General features: G+C 43.1%; 2 protein-coding genes across 4 annotated transcripts in view; both read left to right on the top strand.

The window, feature by feature from the left end:
• tmem164 (transmembrane protein 164) overlaps positions 1–20,844 on the top strand; it is a 137,237-nt gene that overhangs the window by 78,211 nt on the left and 38,182 nt on the right. The window lies entirely within an intron of this gene.
• LOC144683334 (histone H2A-like) lies at positions 13,190–13,579 on the top strand. The gene has a single exon (XM_078546269.1). The coding sequence runs from the start codon at positions 13,190–13,192 to the stop codon at positions 13,577–13,579; it is 390 nt and encodes a 129-aa protein (XP_078402395.1).

The raw sequence follows: 20,844 nt of genomic DNA, 5'->3' as shown, positions 1-20,844 counted from the left end.
CTCTACAATGCACCTTCTTATCCTATCTTTCAATGGCTCAGTATCTTCACTTCCAGTGGCTGTTCTCTCTGGGAGCCGCTTAACTCTGCTTGACATCCGGGTGTTAATCCAGTGGTTTTACTTTTTGTAGCTCGCAGGCACATTAATATAATCAGTAATACATCTATTTAGCCTTTTTCCAGCTTTCCCTTTACCTGTATCCATCTTGTGGTAAATTATTGTTAAGTATTATATCTCCTTACCCTTCAATTGCCTCAACTACAGATTACACATAGTTTTACCTCTAAGGTTTTTTTTTCCCCTGACCACGATCATCCTAAGATTCTCTTGAGGCCAGTTTCTCTATTGTCTTTATCGTTTAAAATGTTTCCTTGCTCTTTAGGCCATGTTAACTATTCCATGTCAATGAGGATCTCTGTCTCTAGATCTTTGCTTATCTCCCCCTGTGTGGTTCCAATGTCTCAGTTGATGGCCAGATTATCAAATTCAGTTCACTTTAAAACAGTTTATATATATATATATATTGTGTCCTCTTCCTGTAACTCTTTCCTCTACCCTTAATCCTTTCCTCAAACCATTTTACACATGCAATAGCTACCATCTTATCTTGTTCAGGTTTCTGGAGAGACTTTACAGTCCAATAAAGTATTCTCATAACAGTTTTAAAACAGAGATCAGGCATTGACATGTTTTGCTTCCTTATCTTCTCCGACAACATTTTTTTGTTTCAAAATTAACCCACTAAATTGTGTCTGACCCTTTTTTTTAAAGAATTATCCCAGATTCATTAACTCGTCCAAAAATTGGATTCCTGCCAAATTTTGTCAAGGTCTTGAGCTTAACTTTATATTTTGATTAAAGTTACCTTGTATTTGAATAATCTTTGGAAAGACTTTCACCCTTTTCCTGTCCTGTCCTGAGATTTCAGGACACTATTGGGTAACTGCATATTTTTGAACGGTTTCAACAATGCATCATCCCAAAAATGGTTTGACTCAACAAAGCTCCTGTCCGACTGCTCTCCGCACCAGTTATGGGCACTACAATTGGTTTCAATATCTGCAGGTTGGAGGAAGAAAAAATTTCAAGGGCTCCCAATTCTGGACACGAGGTAGGCCATTCAGCCCATTGCAGTTAGTGCCAGTATTAGCTGTTTACTTAGAGCTATTGAGCACTATCCGTTACCCCCTCATGCTTGGACATTGCATGAGGATTGTGCTTGTGCAGTTAATGTGCAAATATTCACTGTCCAAATTCGTGCCAGAAGAGTCAGTTGGGACAGCCACATCCCAGCATGAGTAAGCACCTTCCGGAGAGAAGGGGAGAAAGTTCAATGTAGTGATTTGGCTGGGGGATGGGTAGGAGAGTTGGATGGAAGGAAACATCTAAAAATATTTCTAACACAACACGGCAATGCATATTTTAAGTTCCATGGTGCTGGGGACTGCTTTGCAAGTAACCTGTTTATAAATCTGTCTGACTGCTGGGGAGCTGGAGCCATCTGCTGGTGACTTGCAGATATTGACATAACAGGCTGGATTTTTATAACTTTTTGTTTAGACTGAAGCTGTTCTTTGTAGAAGTTGTTGTATTTCAGGTGTTTGGATATTTTAGATTTAGAATTTAAAAAAAAAAATCTCATTGGCAAGTTTTCCCCCTTTGTAAAATTATCTTTGTCGACATGCCTGAGCTGGTGGAGTTTGCAGGGACCATGTTTTAGAACATAAATTTAAATAACAGATCGGAAACGCCAAACCATTTTGGCAGTTTGTATCATTTGTCCACTGCAGCTTTTTACCAAGAGTAATTTGGTAAAAGCTGAGAAATTTTAGTTATGTTCAGGTCTTATAATTTGAAAATAACCAGCGTCTTAAAAAAATGTACACAATGTTGCAGGAGGTGAATGAAGTCTGCAAAAGCAAAATGCTGAGGCTGCTGCTGGATATCAAAACACAAAAAGCTGGAAATACTCAGCAGGTCTGACAATGAAGTTTGATCTTGCTGCTTCAAAGATAGCAACATTACTAGTCATGTCTCCTTATTTATAAAGAACAGGCTACAAGGTTACAAGGTGGCGTGGTTGCAATTCACCTCAAAGATTAGTACATGATAAATTATCACTAGCTAATGGTAATGTTGGAAATGAAGCAAATATGCAGACACTGGAAGTTTGAAACTTAGAAAATGCTGGAAACACTGAGCTGGCCATATTTTCTTGATCGATTCTGAACATATTTGTGGCTATCGAGGAATATGCAAGAAAATAAATGGTGCAAAATTCTACCTTGGTGAGGCAAGAGCTAGCGATGCCTGTCCACTGGGCCAACTCTCATGCCGAGCTCTGCCAAACATAGCACTGCATCAGTTTACATTTAAAATGTTCATTCAGTTCTCCTCTCCTGAATACAGTTTGCTGATACCAGAGTGTTGTAATATGGGTTCTTTAGATGTCTCAATGATGATCTTGAAACTTTCATATTTAAACATGAACCCTTTAACAGATTCAAGGTTTGGGCAAGCATGGTGCTGTTACTTCCATACAGACTGGTTCCAGAGTGTTCTTTCTAGTCTAGTTCTCAATCCTTTTTTTTTCACTAATTCATGCCCATCCATCCCTAGTTGCCCTTGAGAAGGTGGTGCTGAGCTGCTGCCTTGAACCACTGCAGCCCATGTGGTGTGGGTACACCCACCGTGCTGTGAGGAAGGGAGTTCCAGGATTTTGACCCAGTGACAGTGAAGGAACGGTGATATATTTCCAAGTCAGGATGGTGAGCGGCTTGGAGGGGAACTTCCAGGTGGTGGTGTCCCCATCTTGCTGCTGTCCTTATCCTTCTAGATGGTAGTGGTCATGGGTTTGGAAGGTGCTGTCTAAGGAGCCTTGGTGAATTCTTGCAGTGCATCTTGTACATGGTACACACTCCTGCTACTGTGTGTCGGTGATGGAGGGAGTGAATGTCACCACATCCAAAAATAATCAGGTGGACTGTTTTGTCCTGGACAGTGTCGAGCTTCCTGCGTATTGTGGGAGCTGCACTCATCCAGGCAAGTGGGGAGTATTCCATCAGACTCCTGACTTGTGCCTTGTGGATAGTGGACAGGCTTTGGGGAGTCAGGAGGTGAGTTACTCGCTGCAGAATTCCTAGCGTCTGACCTGCTCCTGTAGCTACAGTATTTGTATGGCTAGTCCAGTTCAGTTTCTGGTCAATGGTAACCCCCAGGATGTTGATAGTGGGGGAATTCAGTGATGGCAATGCCATTGAATGTCAAAGGATGATAGATACTCTCTTGTTGGAGATGGTCACAGCCTGGCACCTGTGTGGCATGAATGTTACTTGCCACTTGTCAGCCCAAGCCTGGATATTTTCCAGGTCTTGTTGCATTTGGACATGGACTGCTTCAGTATCTGAGGAGTCGCGAATAATCAGCGAACATCCTCACTTTAGATGCTTCATCAAAGACCTTCCTTCCATCATAAGGTCAGAAGATGGTTGGGCTGAGGACACTACCCTGAGGAACTCCTGCAGTGATGTCCTGGTGCTGAGATGACTGACCTCCAACAACCACAACCATCTTCCTTTGTGCTAGGTATGACTCCAACCAGTGGAGAGTTTTCTCCCTGATTCCCATTGACTCAAGTTTTGTTAGAGCTCCTTAATGCCACACTCAGTCAAATGCGACCTTGCTTTCAAGGGTAGTCACCCTCGCCTCACCTCGCGAGTTCAGCTCTTTTGCCGATGTTTGAACCAAGACTATAATGAGGTCAGGAGCTGAGTAGCTCTGACGGAACCCATACTGGGCTTCAGTGAGCAGGTTATTGCTAAGCAAGTGCTGTTTGATCGCACTGTTGATGACCCCTTCCATTACTGATGATGGAGAGTAGCCTGATGGAGTGGTAATTAGCCAGGTTAAATAAGTCCTGCTTTTTGTGTGCAGGACATACCTGAGCAATTTTCCACATAGCTGGGTGGATGCCAGTGTTGTAGCTGTACTGGGACAGCTTGGCTAGGGGCACGGCAAGTTGTGGAGCACAAGTCTTCAGTACTATTGCTGGGTTATTCTCAGGGCCCATAGCCTTTGCAGTATCCAGAAACGAGCAGGTTCTTGATATCATGTGGAGTGAATTGAATTGGCTGAAGACTGGCATTCATCTCTGGAGGTCCCCAGCATTACCATGTGACTCTAGCACCACCCACGGTAGGATGTATATTCTCCAGTCCCACATTAGCCCTTGCTCTGCTGAGCACCTTTACAGTGACATGAAGGCACATGTTCCTTGCACTTTGTTGGGTGATGTTATATGTGCCAGCTACTCTGGTGCCTCACCCAAGGGGCTGTCATGTGTGAGCCTAGACAATGAAATATTGCCAGGCTGTCCAGTTGTGATGGAGACCATAGTGAAGCCTTGCTCTGTGCCAGATCTGACTTCTGCGCACTGTTTTTTTCCCCAGAAGCAGTCACTGGAAAGTGATCAGGATTGGGATTAATGTTGGTTTTCCCCTTCACTCACCCACTCTCCTCCCCCCACGCCCTGCTCTTAATAGAATCTTTGCATTTTATTCCAGTTTGCCTTTTTAAGAAAAATCATCCTTTAACAGATACTTGTCTCACCTATCTACAAATGACAGGTTGTGCAGTGATTTGACTGGAGCATATGTTTCCCATAATGGCAGGAAATTAGCCATCACAATAACACATTCTTGAAATTCATGAATGCACTTTTTAAAAATGAAAAATTATCATGGTCAGTTGATATTGCAGACTTGTTTTAATAATTGTGTGGCCAGGAAACCAGATTGAAAACATTGGCAGGATGAAACCTTCCTTCTGCTTTTTGTTCACCTGTTTCGTTTTGACTGGCAAACTTTCTAATGTTGAATTGGGCCTAGTTAAGCTGCTTGCACTTGAAGCCTCCCAAAGGCTTTGTCCTCTTCAGCCAAGTCTTTGACCCACTGTAGCTCTTTTTATGGAAAGTGGCACAGAAGGACTGGGTTCAGAAGATGTATGGGTGACGATATTGATTGTTTCCAACACTCTGTCCTAGATGATTTCTTATGATTTAAATACTTTGGTGCTGGGGATGGCTTATGGGCTACTGTGCTCTATTACACTGATCTCAGATACCACACCAGCAACAAATGATAAAACTGTAGTGTTTTTTTGTTTTACATCCTCACGCTCTTGCCTTGGAGAGAATAGTAAAAGGATTCTCAGTAAGATTAACAACCTGACAGGCCGCAGCATGGCCATGTCTTCCATGGCTGGAACCATCTTTGTGCCAAGCTGGTAGTGCCTACTCCTTTGCAGCTGAAAAAGGGGTGGGAGGAGGGAGTTTGTGGGGGGTGGAGGAGGGGAAAAGGGGAGAATGCAAATGCCACACCCTGGATCTCAACCCAGAATTCAGTCTCCAAAAGCCAGGACTGACTGGAGTAGGATTCAAACCTTGCCCCCATGAGTTGAGTGCTATCACAAAGTCAAGGCTCACTCATGGAATTATACAATAATATAGCACAGGGTGAGGCTATTCAGCTCATCGTATCTGTGCTGGCTCCTTGAAAGAGCTATCCAATTAGTCACACTTGCATGATCTTTTCCTATTCAGTGCTGTGGTCTGAAGGGAAAAAAACTATATTTTTCAGTTCTGACCAGGTTCATCTCATTCCTGGGATGAGGGGTTTATCTTGATTGGAAAAAAAAAATGTGAATGTGCTGGGCCTATACCCATTGGAGTTTAGATGAATGAGAGATGATCTTATTGGAACACAAGATCCTGAGGGGACTTAATAGGGTAGATAACATGTGGATGTTTCCACTTGTGGGAGAGAAGAGAACCAGGGGACATGGATTAGGGAATACAGATTAAGAAAAAGAGGTCTACTATTAAGGCAGATGAGATTTTTTTTTCTCTAGGGTATGTTACTATATGGGATTCTCTTCCCCAGAAAGTGGTGGAGGCTGGGTCATTGAATTTCTTCAAGGCAGAGTTGGATAGATTTTTGGATGAGGGAGTCTGAGGTTATTGGGGGGGGGGGGTGCAGATGGCAAAATAGAGTTGAGACTCGCCATGATCTTATTGAATGGTGGAGCAGGCTCGAAGGGCTGAATGGCCTACTCCTACTCCTATGTTCGTATATTAATCTTTATGTTGTTTAAACTTTCAAGAAGGTTTGTGTGGGAGGCAGTACTCGATGTTTGTACAGCTAACCAGACCCTGCCATGTAAGTTGGATGGGTAATTTTAAGACATTCATCACCGGCACCCTGTTTTGTTGTTTTTTTTTAAACAAGTTACAGATTAAATTTAATTATTATTCATTTTAACATCAACTTGTTTTTCTTTTCTTGGTGTGTTATTTTCATGGGTGGGGGAAGAATATTTTTGGAAAGTGCTGACAACCTAAACATAGGAAGGACTGAGACTAATAGTGAGAGGAAATGGATTTGACAACAATTAATTAAGTTAGGATACCACGGTGATCATTTATTCTACTTGTTTATTAATATAGCTTCCTCAACCGCACTATGTCCAGTGAATCTTCCCATTTTCCCAGTGATGATGGTTTAAAAAAAAGACGTTTAACACTTATTGAAACAGGAGACTGAGAAAAGTAGGTGTAAAAGTCAATCATAATCCTTTAACGTTTTCACTGAGTCAGGTGACCTGCCTTAATTGAGATGTTTGCTTTATAGGATAAGCTAGTTTTGCCAGGATATGGACCCCTCCTACTTTATTACTTCCCTGTTTTGTTTTATTGTGTGTATGTATGAGCTGATATTAACGGTCCGGATGGGGGCTGGTGAAGGTGCTAGAGCAACATTTGGCTTCAGTTTCCAGTTTATAGAGGTGCCAACTTGTGTTGTCACCTTAGTCTGCAGATGATTCTCTGTTACTGTAAATTCAGCCCACACTGGATGATAAAGGCATAACGCCGCAGTTTTATTTGAAAATCAAATTTAAAATATTAACAAACGTTTCTCCACCTGAATGTGTTAAATTTAGAAGAAGCAGCAACTTGTATTTTGTACACAAACAAAAATACCTGGAAAAACTCAGGTCTGACAGCATCTGCGGAGAGGGATACAGTTAACGTTGCAGGTCCAAATGACTCTTGTATTTTGTAACTGGCTGCATTCTGTGACAGAAATTTAAATGACGTGTGTAGTATTTGTTTTGTGACTTCCTGCTAAAATTTCAAGGGTCTCACCTTTGACATTATTTATGAACCGATTTCTTCCTCCTGCCCAATTGTTGCCTCCCCACTCCTAAATACAGTGATTTCATGCTGGGGTATGGTTTTAGGAGTGCCAGTGGCTGTCTCCCAAGTAGACTGTCTTCATCTGAGCTGGAAGAAAATTGCAGGAGGAATTGCAGCCAAGCTTGTATTGGAATGTGCAGTAAGGACAAAAACAGGTTTAACTGCCATGCCCCAACAGGGGCTACAGGATAACAAAGAACAGGAACCTTGGTTGAATTATTGTTTCTTCCCACCTCCCCATAAAGTAGATGCTAAAGAGAATGGTAGCACTCCCGATAAGAAGAACACTAGTTTCCTTGATTTGTGGGGTTCGGGGCACCACAGGCTTCAGGAGGAGCTCCAGATAAATAGCTTGATTTTAATTTTAAAATGGCTCCCACACATTGAAGATCAGTGCTTAATCATCTTGACTTTCATTTCTTTTAAAGTAAAGAGGACCTAGGTGTTCATAGAACTGCACTGAGCTACGATCTGATTAAAAGAAGCTGCTTTACTGACGTGACTGGCCATAGCAAGAACTCTTGTTCCAACTTTAAATACACTCCACTAAAACTGACTACTTTTTTTTTTAAAAGCTTCAAGGATTTTCTTTTATCCAATAATCATACTATATACCTTTTTCTAATTTAAACCAAGTTATTAATAGAACGGACTGATGAGGTTGTTCTTTTTCATTTCCCCTAGTTCTGGCTGTAGGACGTTGAACACCAGCAACAGACTTCACATTAGGACCAGAATTGGTAGTGAGAGCAGAGGGGAGGGTAACCGGGTTCTTCGAAGGATGTGTCCACTGTTGTGGAGTGTGGGTGGGAGAGGTAGTCCGGGGGAGGGCAGTAAACTAGGAATGAACAGTCCAGATGTGAGGATGTGTGAATAGTTTGGAGAATTTCTCGATTTTCCTTTTTTGGTTCGTTGATTTTAATGCAGAGCTTGGTTTCAGGAGCTTAAATGGGTGGTGCAGAGTCTACCCCACAGTAGGTCAATTTGAGAGAGGTGCAGGCCTAGAATGCTGGAAGATCTAGTCTTATTGTTTTTTGTATTGATGCATTTAATGAAGCTCTTTGGATGAACCTGCACAATCTGTTTGTATTAATTAGCATTGGATAATACTTTGGAATAATCATCCAAAGGTTTGAAACTATGCCCATGAAGAGGGAAAAAACTCATGTTATTCTTGTTTCCTCCTTGTAGTCAAATCCCTGGAGTTTTGAGGGCAGGTGACCATCCCAATCGAGATGGGGGTTTAAACATGTGACCCACCCTGAGTCCAAGGTTGCAACTTTATGATCTTTCTTTCTTTCCCTTCCCCTGCTCCCTATGATGCTGACTGTCCTCTGACACCTAATCCAAAAGTAGTCATTCTTCAAAATGTAAACCATGACATTGAGTCCCAGATTTTAACTGTCCCTCCTTGGTTTTTGGGGGTGGGTGCGAGCACAGTTAAAATGAAGCTAGCTGCTTATTCCCTCTCCTTTCTGCCACATCCTGATATTAGTGATGTACCTACAGGGAAAACAGTGGGGCTCTTCATTAAATATGCAGATTGGGTCAAATGATGTCATCTATCCTCTCAGGAGTGAAGAGATTGGTGGGAGGAGGGGGGTGATACTCTTTCGAGTTATCAACAGTCACAGATTGCAACTCTTTTCGAGTACAATCACAGTTCTTGGTTTCCGGGAGTGGGACATGAACCCACAACCCTCTGATGATGATTCTCACTCAAGCTCTAGTTAATTTATTTTCCCCCATCCCACATGCTTGGACCTCTACCTCTGCTCTAGTTGAAGCCTGAAAACCCAACATACATTGGGGATTGAAGCTGGGGCTTTCTAGTTCAGAATGAGGTAGCTCTACAATGAGCGGTGATTGTTATGCAAAATTCTGGCTCATGGGATTGGGAGTTGATATATCAGCATGGGTATGATATATTAGCATTTGTTAATAGTCAGAGATTGGAGTGTAGGAATACATAGGTCATTTTGGGGTGTCAAGACGGCAACTAATGGAGTACAGCAAGGATGAGTTCTTGGGCCTCAGCTATTTACAATCTGTATCAATGACTTAGAGGGGGGACCAAGTGTAAAATGTCCAAGGTCGCTGACAATTCAAAGTTAAATGGGCCAGTAAACTGAGGAGAAGATTATAGAAAATGCAAAAGAATTTGGGCAGATCAAGTAGAATAAAGTTAATGTAAGGGAAGTAGAGTTAAGACATGGCAGGGCAGCTCAGTCAAGTGTAATGTGTGTCCCGTGATATGTGAGAAGTCATGGATGCTACCGGTGTCCTAGACGACCACATGTGCAGGAAGTGCTGCCAGCTGCAGAAACTTGAGCTCCGGAGCTCGAGTGACGGCTGGAGTCACTGTGGCACATCACAAGGCTGAGAGCTACGTGGAGAGCAAGTTCAGAGAGGTGGTCACACTGCAGCTAAAGGGCCTGGAGATGGAGAGGAAATGGGGGACCACCAGGCATTCCAAGAGAAGTAGGCAGGTCATGCAGGAGTCCCCTGGGGTCCCGTTCACAAATCGGTTTTCCGTTTTGGAAGCTGGTAAGGGTGTTGATTCCTCAGGAGTGCAGTCAGAGCCAGGGTTTGTGGCACCACGAGCGGCTCGGCTGCACAGGAGGGGAGGAAGGAGAAAGGAAGAGCGATGGTGATAGGGGATTCGCCGGTTAAGGGAACAGACAGGTGTTTCTGTGGCCATAGGCGTGACTCAAGGATGGTGTGTTGCCTCCCTGGTGCCAGGGTCAAGGATGTCGCAGAGCGTCTGCAGGACATTTTTCTGGGGGACGGTGATCAGCCAGAGGTCATGGTCCACATTGATATCAATGACTTGGGTAGGAAGGGGGATGAAGTCCTGCAATCAGAATTTAGGGAGCTAGGTAGAAAATTAGCAAGCAGGTCCTCAAATGTAGCAATCTCCAGATTACTCCCAGTGCCACGTGTCTGAGTACAGAAATAGGAGGGTGAGGCAGATGAATGCGTGGCTGGAAAGATGATGCAGGAGGGACAGCTTTAGATTCCTGGGACTGGCTCTGGCTCTGGGGAGAGGCACCGGTACAAGCTGGATGGGTTGCACCTGAACAGAGTTGGGACTGGGTTCCTTGCAGGGCATTTTGCTAGGGCTGTTGGGAGGGCTTTAAACGAACTTGGCAGGGGTGTGGGAACCAAGAAAAAATGAGGAGAGCCTCAACCTGCTCTTTTTTTTAAAGTTCTTTATACTGCATGCATGCTGTGTCCTGTGGTCAGTTCATTAACAACCATTACATATTGCTTCGCATGCAGATTTGGGCACTTATCCGGTGCGATAGAACAGAAAATTGTGTAGGTGAATTTTAATGGTTTGGAGGCAAAAGAAATTGTTCAAACAGGGTAACTAAAACTTGTGCGGCCCTTGGGAAAGTGTTAAAGGCATTTGAACAAATTGGCAGGGTTTGCCGAGGCTGAAAGGGACCAAGTTGAGAAGTGATGAATCAAAATGAAGTGAAAGGAAAACCAAGATGCTGGAAATTGACTGACTGAAGTCCAGTAACTGATTTGTTTGATGGAAGTGATACTGCACAAGGTGGTTGTGAAGGGGCAGGTCCCAATTTGCTGCAACAGGCCGCCTTTTCCTATTGGCCAGTTTTGCAGCATTGCCTGGAAGCTGCAGTGACTAGTTCCGTCACTGACCTGTGATGAACCTATGCTTGCATGTTAGTCACAGGTGATGACACAGCTCTGTATCGAGCTGTCTGACTCTGGAGCCAATTCTCCATGTCCGTCTGGTAGCTGCAGGTCTGGTTAGTGGCATCTTGGGTGTCTGTGGCCAGTCAGGGGCTGCTGGCTGTTGAAGTTTGATTTTGATGCATCTGGAGTGCAGTTCATAAAGCATGCACTTACGAACGCTGTCAGATCTATTCTACCAACATCATTTGGGACTGGGAGTCTCCATTTGCAGTACAGTAGATTCCTGCTGTTTGCATCGGTTACGTTCTTGAAAAGCCTCAAATGGTGAACATGTTTAGAACCTAATAAGTCCCAACCATCCAAAAATTTGACATGTATAGAGAATAAAAGACAATAAAAACAAAGATGTCCTGCTGTTTAACAAAATAAGAAATATATATGAGTCACTGTTACCGTTATTATAAGGCTCTCCGGAATGCGGAGTTAGAAGTTTACTTGAAGGTGGAGGGAGTGGGTGGAGTGGGTGGGGTGGCTGATTGAGATGTTGATGTGGCAGTAGATTTTAAAAAATTATTTTTGATTGCTTCCTTTTTGCTTTTCAATCTTGTAAAGTTCTCGGTAAGGAGTAATTGTAATGCCCTTGAGAAGAAGCAATAGCTGGTACCCCCTCTCCTCAGTGCATTTCTGCTGTGCCTTGGGGAAACTCTCCTGCAGCTGTATGCTCAGCTGATGCAGCCTCCCCCACCAACTTCACATTATGAAGACCAAAGCACTTTTTTTCTAAAGCGACCAAACTCTCCTTTGTTGGCTGAGAATCCTCTGGAAGCTATAGGAGAGGACCTTTTTCTTCATCACCAGTAGCATCAGCATTACCCTCTTTAATTTTTGGGCTGGTACAATTCAAGCATCTTTATGTCTAATAACTGGGTCATTAATTGGGATTTTTTTATTGATGCTGATGCTTTACCCACACGGAGTAACTTCCCCATTTCTTCCAAGTGTGGATCTCTCCTCCTTACAATGTTAGCCTGGCAGTACAACCACCAGAAACACCAACACTGACCATCGCACAATTTTTCAGCCAATGTAAGATTGTGACTTTTTCGGCAAGTGTCATCACTTTTCTCGGACATTTACTGTTTAGTTCAGATTCACTCGTTTTACAATAATGTTGACTTAAAGATTGCCCAGATACTGTACTGTAGACGAATGAAATCATATCAACGATGAACACTTGCATGCAAGCATTGTAGTAAGTGACATGGCAACCAACGCACGCACGGTAATTCTCTGCAGAGGCAGATGTATACTGGTCTGTGGGCATGGCTGTAAGCATACTGGTGGGCAGACACACACTACTTCTGGTGCAAACTGATCTTTCTGGCATCCCTCTATTGGCCCTGTGAGGTGGCACTTCTGCCAGCATGCCCTCTTCCCAGGAACTTGCCTGTGACGAAGTGGCAGAGATCCAATGTGACAGCACTCTGCCCATTTCCCCCCTAAGCTTTTTTTTTCATTCATGGGATGTGTGCATCGCTGGCTAGACCAGCATTTATTACCCATCCCTAATTGCCCTTGTTTAGAGGGCAGCTAAGAGTCAACCACTTTGCTGTTGGCCTGGAGTCACATATAGGCCAGACCAGATAAGGACAGCTGATTTCCTTCCCTAAAGGACATCAGTGAACCAGATGGGTTTTTTTTTACAACAATCAACAATGGTTTCATGGTCATCATTACACTTTTATTTCCAGATTTTCTTTTCTTGAGTTCAAATCCCGCCATCTATCATGGTGGGATTCGAACCTAAGCCACCAGAGCATTACCCTGGGGGTAATTAGTCTAAGGACAATACCACTACACCATCGCTGTGGCAAAAAAACCTAAAACTGTAGCATAAAATCTAAAATCGATCCTGTTCTCTAGTCCTTGCACCTAAATTACAAACTCTTGTGGGGCTGACAAAAAAAAATCAATTCTTAAGCACCAAAATGACCTTTTGTAGAAAGAAATGTGCAGGTCATTTAAGATTCATTTACCAGGATTGAGTACAGTAGGTAGTACAGATTGTGAATTCTGTTTGTTCACTTAAAGCAAATATTATGTGAAGTGCATCTATCTTTCCACATGACCAGTTATTATGAGAAAAATTTGTGAGATCTTCTACTTCCAATAAAGCCGTTTCCTGTGATTCTGAGTAATGAACATGGCTTGTGTCAGGCATTTATTAAAGGCTGTCGTCAATCTTAATGGTGAAGCAGGGGTGAGAATGGAATGCCTGGTCGCGGTAAAACCGGAGGCAAAGGGCGCGCCAAGGCCAAGACTCGCTCCTCCAGAGCCGGGCTCCAGTTCCCCGTCGGCCATATCCATCGTCTTCTGCCCAAGGGCCACTATGTCGAGTGGGTGGGGGCCAGAGCCCCCGTCTACCTGGCCGGCGTCCTCGAGTACCTGACGGCCGAGGTCCTCGAGCTGGCCGGCCACGCGGCCCGGGGCAACGAGAAGACCCGCATCATCCCTCGCCGCCTACAGCTCGCCATCCGCAATGACGAGGAGCTCAACAAGCCGCTGGGAGGGGTCACCATAGCCCAGGGTGGGGTCCTGCCCAACACCCAGGCTGCGCTGCTGCCCAAGAAAACCAGCCACCCCAGCAAGGTTTGCGCCTAAAGGGGCGAGATCAGAAAAACATCAAATCCACCAAAAAGTTCAGATTGCTAGAACAGTCTTATGCAGATTTTTCTCCCCCTTTAAAGGTCCGAGATCATTTTTGCCTTCCCTGGCCTGAAAGTAAAGGTGCTCTGCTGACTCTGACACTGAAAATTCATAACTTTGGTGACTTATTCCTACTGTAACCTCATCAGGAGGACACCAGGATCATTAGCAACCAGGCCAGGGCTCTGATAACAATGTCAGTGTTTGTTGAATGGCCTGTTTGAGGTGGAGGCTCCTTCCACCTCAAACATCAGCGTTTCCCTACAAGTAGATGCTGGGCTGGGGATGGCTCTCTGAAAGTCACAGTTCCTGCATAATAGGCCTTCACTGGGACTTGGCATATGGTTAGTGGAGGACAGGTAGGCCTTGCTGAGGGAATAAAGTGGGGCCTACATAATGGTCCCAGTTAGGATAATGGCCTGGACACCTGAAGAGTGGGTGTTTTTTTTTGAGAAATGTGGCCTGCATGGCAAAGAGGCAGCAAGGTGACATTGTGGGTGTGCCCAACATCCCTGGTTGAGAAAGACAGTGGAAAGTGGACTTTTGAGCTCTATTTTATGTGGGGGAACCCTAGCAGAGCTACTTATGGTGTGTGCCCATCATTTTCAGGGTAATTAAACTTCCCAGTTGGAATCAGCCATGGAAGCCTGCAAGTCATGGTGCCAATGTAAATGCTTGAGATCACTGGCCAGTGCAATTCTGAGATCCTTACTTAATACTGTGCAGGCTCAATAGACGTGTCTTATATACCTGGTGCTGTACCCATTCTGTATAACTTCGGTCAGTTTAGAATCGGACATTTCTACTTATGAAATTCTCCAGTTTACATCTATAACAATGGTGACATGCATTTACATAGCACCTTTTAATGTAATAAGAGTCCCAAGGCACTTTACAAGTGGTATCAAACATAATTTGTCACCGAACAACATAAGGAGCTATTAGGCCAGGTGACCAAAAACTTGATCAGAGACAGATTCTAAGGAGCATCTTAAAGGAGGGAAGAGTTGGAGAGTTTCAAAGAAGGAATTCCAGAGCTTGAGGCCTAGGCAGCTGAAGGTGTGGCCCCCAATGGTGGAGTGATTAAAATCAGGGATACTAAAGAGGCCAGAAGTGGCACAGTGCAGATTCCTGAGTTGTAGGGCTGGAGAAGTACATAGAGATAGGGAAAGGCCATGAAGGGATTTGGAAATGAGGAATAGAGTTTTAAAATTTGTTGCTTAACAGGAAGCCAGTGCAGGCCCATGAGCACAGTGTTGATGGGTGAACTGGACTTGGTGAGAGTTAGGACATGGGAGCAGAGTTCATCTCAGAACAGGTTGGAAACTTTTTTCTGTAAATATTTGGAAGTATGTGGGTTGATGATTCTACTAAGCCATTGCGAGGTCTGACAAAGTTTAAAAACAGAAACAGAAATACCTGGAAAAACTCAGCAGGTCTGGCAGCATCAGCGGAGAAGAGTACAGTTGACGTTTCGAGTCCTCATGACCCTTCAACAGAACGGTTCTGTTGAAGGGTCATGAAGACTCGAAACATCAACTGTACTCTTCTCCGCCGATGCTGCCAGACCTGCTGAGTTTTTCCAGGTATTTCTGTTTCTGTTTTTGTTTTGGATTTCCAGCATCTGCAGTTTTTTGTTTTTATCTCTGACAAAGTTAATCTGTTGCTTATATGGGTACAATTGGGGTTGGCCCATTGTCAGAGCCTACATTTGTGATTGTAACTTTTAGGCAGCATGATGGTGACATGCAGTTGTTTGAGTAGTCACCAGTGCTGTAAATACTTCCCAGAATTGTAAATAGATGAATTCAGAACACAATAGCTTATTGTGGATTGGGTCATGTAATCAGATCACGGCCCATTGTATGATAGCAGCAGAATGTCAAACAAAGTATCTGTAACATACGCATCAGGAGACGCCTTCCTGTGAACAGTAGCTCTGTTTTTGTTCCGTCATTTGAGTAACACATTCTTGGGTGGATTTTACAACCTGCACTAGTTTGCCAAGCAAAATAATACATTCGTTCTTTTTCATGGCAAATTTATGCTGGGTTAATGGCAGGCAAGTCATAGAGCCTCCCATCATTTAATAACAAGCCTGGTTCAGCAAATGCTGGCCAATTCTCAGGCAGCCATTTTGTAAGCTATCATGTATATTTGGATCAAATTATATGCAGCATTTTATACACTCTCTTTTACCTGCACATGGGGCACCCTGGTTCTAGACTGTGTTTTTGGTTAATATGAAGAGGTTGTTAGTTGTGACAGTGTGCAAGTGCGCATTATTCTTTTTCAGCAATTGCAGCAGATATATGGGTGCCATTGTTGTGTCTGAGGATCTTTTCTTCGGCACTTTATATTTACATGGATAAATCTAATTGGACAGCCAATGATTCAAGTTGTACTTTTTTAATCCTGAAGTGGTACAATGTTAGTTAGGAATGGAAAAGAAAGAGGAAACAAATTCTAGGTAATTCAATAGGTGGTAGGATACGTAGACGGACCTGGTGAATTTGATCAGACAATTTCCCTGGTTGGATTAGGTCAAAATCTCTCATTCGTTTCCCTGCATGGAGAGTTGACAATCTTCTATCTATTGGAGTCATGAATGGAGCCCAATGTTTGCACAGACGACAGGTGTCATGCCTGGTACAGGCATGAAGATATTAAATCTTAAAGCTGTGGTTTTTAAAATGGACACATGTAGGCTACCAGCACACCATCATGTGACTTTGGCAATATCAGCTCCAGGCAAGACCTGAAACTCAAATGCCTCATTAAAATATGAACAACCCAGCTACATGTGAAACTCAAGTCCTTATGTAAGAATGAACTGTAAACAACCAGAAGTATGATATCAGCCAATTCATCTTCCTGCCTCACCATCGATAATAGAGATGTCGAAACTGTGTTAGACGAATATGAAGCAAGTCTCATTGACCTTTCACTATATTGTGATGGTCCTTCAACTCGAAACACTCGTGCGAAAGGCCACAAGCCCACCATCTTATTTGGGAAATGTCTTTAGACTTGTAGGTCATGTGACCTAAGGCAGCCATCTTTTATACCTGCTTTTAAAAGTTACAGCAGAAGCTGTTAGCATTAGAGAAGCACCATGAGAGATTCCATCTGAAAGACCATCTGAAAAGCCATCAAACGAGCTGCAAAGTAAAACAGCAGCACCTTTAAAGAAGGAGAAAGAATCTTGCCTCCTGCACAAGTGTTAAGTCTTTATATTTTAAATTCACAAAAGCTTGCTGCTGGAAATCATTCAAATTGGGACAAACCGCTTGAAGGCTAAGAAAATATACACATTTCATACATTTTTAAAAAAAAAAAGGCTTTGATCATGGAAAATAAGAAAACACTGTGACAGGGGAAAAAGGAAAAGCATTTCTTGGGCAAGTTGAACAAAATTTAAATATCGTACATCTGCAATGTCATCAGCTATTTTGTCTCTACAGATGTTGATTGTCCTGTTGTGCCTTTCCCTAAATTTTGTTTTTGTTTTTTTCCAAACTGCTGGTAGATGCTTCAGAGCAACCATATCAATAATAACAGTAGTGAGGGGGCCAGGAGCACGTCATTTGGCTACGCTTGAGCTCTTAAGAATTTATGGTGTTTTTAAAGTTGAAACCAAGGGGCAGAAGCAAACCTCATAGATATTTTGATTGGATTCCTTTCCTTGGTAATTTCAGAATGGAGACAGCCTACTGTCAATTTATGACATCAATAGAATGAGGATTCAATAAAAATATCTGCTCTATAGGTGCCTTCAATTAATCATTGGGAAATAGCAGGAGAAAGGGAGGACTGGGAATTTGGCTATGGATGTCACCTTGGTGCATATAGGATTTTGAGGGAGTTTGAGACACTTGCCATTAAAATTTAACAATCAGGAATTCAAATCTAACTTCAGACTTTAAAATCAGCATTAAAAACATCTTGGTAGAAATATTCTAAGCATTGCATATGTTGTATATCCAATATTATGTGCTTGCTCTGATGTAGTATTTTCAATTGTCACATGACTTGGTGGCTGAGCCTAAAGAATTATGCATCCTTGCTCATAATTTCCCACCCATAAACTTGACCTTCTGCAATTTTCAAAGGGTATGTTATGCTGATCTGGATCCACTGTATAATAAAACCATATTAACTCATTTAGACCACACTATACAATAAAGTTGCAGTCTATGCTTCCTCCTCCAGTACATCTGAGTTACTTGATTTGTGTTCACGGGGATGATCTTTATCAGTTTAAAAACCTGGGGAATACCTATTCCCTGGGAAGGAAAGGATTGATCAAGGCCTGGATAACATCCAGGCTTGGGCTGACAAATTGCAAGTGACATTTGTGCCCCACAAGTGCCAGGCAATGACCATCTCTAACAAGAGAGAATCTACCCACCTTCCCATGACATTCAACAGCATTACCATCACTGAATCCCCCACCATCAACATCCTGGAGGGGTTACCATTTGACCAGAATCTTAACTGGATATCAATGCTGTGCCTACAAGAGCAGGTCAGAGGCTGGGAATTCTGCAGCAAGTCACTCATCTCCTGAGTTCCAAATGTCTTTGCCACTTCTACAAGGCACAAGTCAGGAGTGTGATGGAATACTCTCCACTTGCCTGGATGAATGCAACTCCAGCCACACTCAAGAAGCCTGATATCATCCAGGACAAAGCATCTCACTCGATCAGCATCCTATTCACCACCTTTAAATATTTACTCCCTCCACTACCAGTACACCATGGCTACACCAGTGTGTATCCTCTATAAGATGCGTTGCAGCAACTCACCACGGCAACTCATCAAGAGCACCTGCCAAACCTGCACATGTATTGCCTAGAAGAACAAGGGCGATGTGTGTGAGAAACAGCATCGCCTGCAAGTTCCTCTCTAAGTTGCACACTGTCTGATTTTGAAAAGTATTGCTGGGCCAAAATTCTGGAATTCCCTGCCCAACAGCAACCTGGAAGTACCTTCACCACATGGGATTGCAGTGATTCAAGAAAGCAGTTCAACATCACCTTCAGGGCAATTAGGGATGGGCAATAAATGCTCTGTGCCCATATCCCATGAATTTTTTTTTAGAAAAGTGTCCTGTTGAATATAGAATAAGTAGGGGTACTTGTCATGTGTCTTTATTCAGGGGTGCTTTTCAGTCATCAGCCATTGTGGGAGAATCTAGTTTTAAACTCCTGCTTAAAAGGTTTTCTGTTATTGTATCATATATAAACTGTTCATTTATATTGTGCTTTCATTTCCAAACATGAGAAACGTTTTACGTTGTTCGTTCAACTTAATGTGTCTGCACAACGTGGGTGTAATGCATGCCTTTTAATGGTTAAACTTATGATTTTAACTTTTTTGATTGTATAGCTCCACGAGACATAACAAATATTGCATTTACCATTGTAGATAGCAAAATAATCAACATGAAAAATATGAATACTTTCTAATAGAATGTCCAGGCCACAAACAGGTTATTCAGCTCGGCTAGTAACCTGCTGGTGTTTATGCTGCACGTGAGCCTCCTCCCATCTCTCTTTGTTTAACCCTATAATCTATTATCGAACTCTACATAAACATAACCCTCTATTCTTTATCCTTAAATGCATATATGCGATTAGCCTCAACTACTCCTTTCGGATACTGATTTCCACATTCTGATCTCTCTGGGTAAAGATGTTTCTCCTGAATTTCCTATTATATTTGTTGGTGAATGTCTGTCTTATATTTTTGACCCTGATATGTTGTTCCGTATATCTACCATATCAAACCATTGCAGAAGCTTAAAGACCTCCATTAAGCCTCAAGATAAAAGCAAAATACTGCGGATGCTGGAAATCTGAAACACAAATAAAAAGTCGCTGGAAAAACTCAGCAGGTCTGACAGCATCTGCTTGATAGGGGGTTATCCAGCTCTACCTGTCCCACCTCCCTCAACCAGCTTATATTTCACCTCATTTCTATATTTCCTCAGTTCTGATGAAGAGTCATACGGACTCGAAACGTTAACTGTATTCCTCTCCGCAGATGCTGTCAGACCTGCTGAGTTTTTCCAGCGACTTTTTATTTTTGTTCCATTAAGCCTTCCCTTTTCTGGAGAGAAGAGCCCCAGCCTGTTCAGTACTTGTCTATTTAAAAGCTTGTTTGTCACTCACTTTCGATTTACAAAACAACATTTCTCGCTGCTGTTTTTTGTCAGCCTTTTCTCCTTTACAAATTTCCAAACTCACATTTGGGTTGGTAAATTGTCTTTGAAAACTTGCCATTCTGTAATTACACCATCTCACCAGAGATGGTTCTATAGCACCTCACCTAAGATCCTGGCAGCAAGCAGGGCCAGAAAATCCACTCTTGGCCTTGACTCTTGGCAAGGCCTCAGCAGGTCAATGCATTACATGTCAAAAACCACATAGCACACCACCCTGTATTATAAAATTGCCTGTAAAATTTTGCTCAGCTCACTTTCTTTATTCATTCAAGGGATGTGGGTGTCATAGGCTAGGCCAGCATTTATTGCCCATCCCTAGTTGCTCTTGAAGTTGGTGGTGAGCTGCCTTCATAAACTGCTGCAGTCCATGTGGTGTAGGTACACCCACAGTGCTGTTTGGGATGGAGTTCCAGGGCTTTGACCCAGTGACAGTGAAGGAACGGCAATATATTTCCAAGTTAGGATGGTGAGTGGCTTTGAGGGGAACTTCCAGGTGGCGATGTTCCTATTTGCCTGTTGCCCTTGTCCTTCTAGAATGGTAGTGGTTGTGGGTTTGGAAGGTGCTGCCTAAGGGTGTTGAGTTTCTGCAGTGTGTCTTGTAGATGGTACATACTGCTGCCACTATCGGTGTTGGAGGGAGTGAATGTTTGTGAATGGCATGCCAATCAAGCTGGCTACTTTGTCCTGGATGGTGTCTAGCTGCTTGAAAATTCTGGGAGTTGCACTCATCCAGGCATGTGGAGAGTATTCCATCACACTCCTGACTTGTGCCTTGTAGATGGTGGACAGGCTTTGTGGAGTTAGGAGGTGAGTTACTCATCGCAGGATTCTTAGCCGCTGACCTGTTCTTGTAGCCACGGTGTTTATATGGCTAGTCCAGTTCAGTTTCTAGTCGATGATAACACCCAAGATGATAGTGGGGTATTCAATGATGGTAATGCCATTGAACATCAAGGGGCAATGGTTAGATTCTCTGGTTGGAGATGGTCAT

Source organism: Cetorhinus maximus, chromosome 8, assembly GCF_964194155.1.
Source record: "Cetorhinus maximus chromosome 8, sCetMax3.hap1.1, whole genome shotgun sequence".
Lineage (NCBI taxonomy): Eukaryota > Metazoa > Chordata > Chondrichthyes > Lamniformes > Cetorhinidae > Cetorhinus > Cetorhinus maximus.
This window is presented reverse-complemented; position numbering and strand designations above follow the sequence as displayed.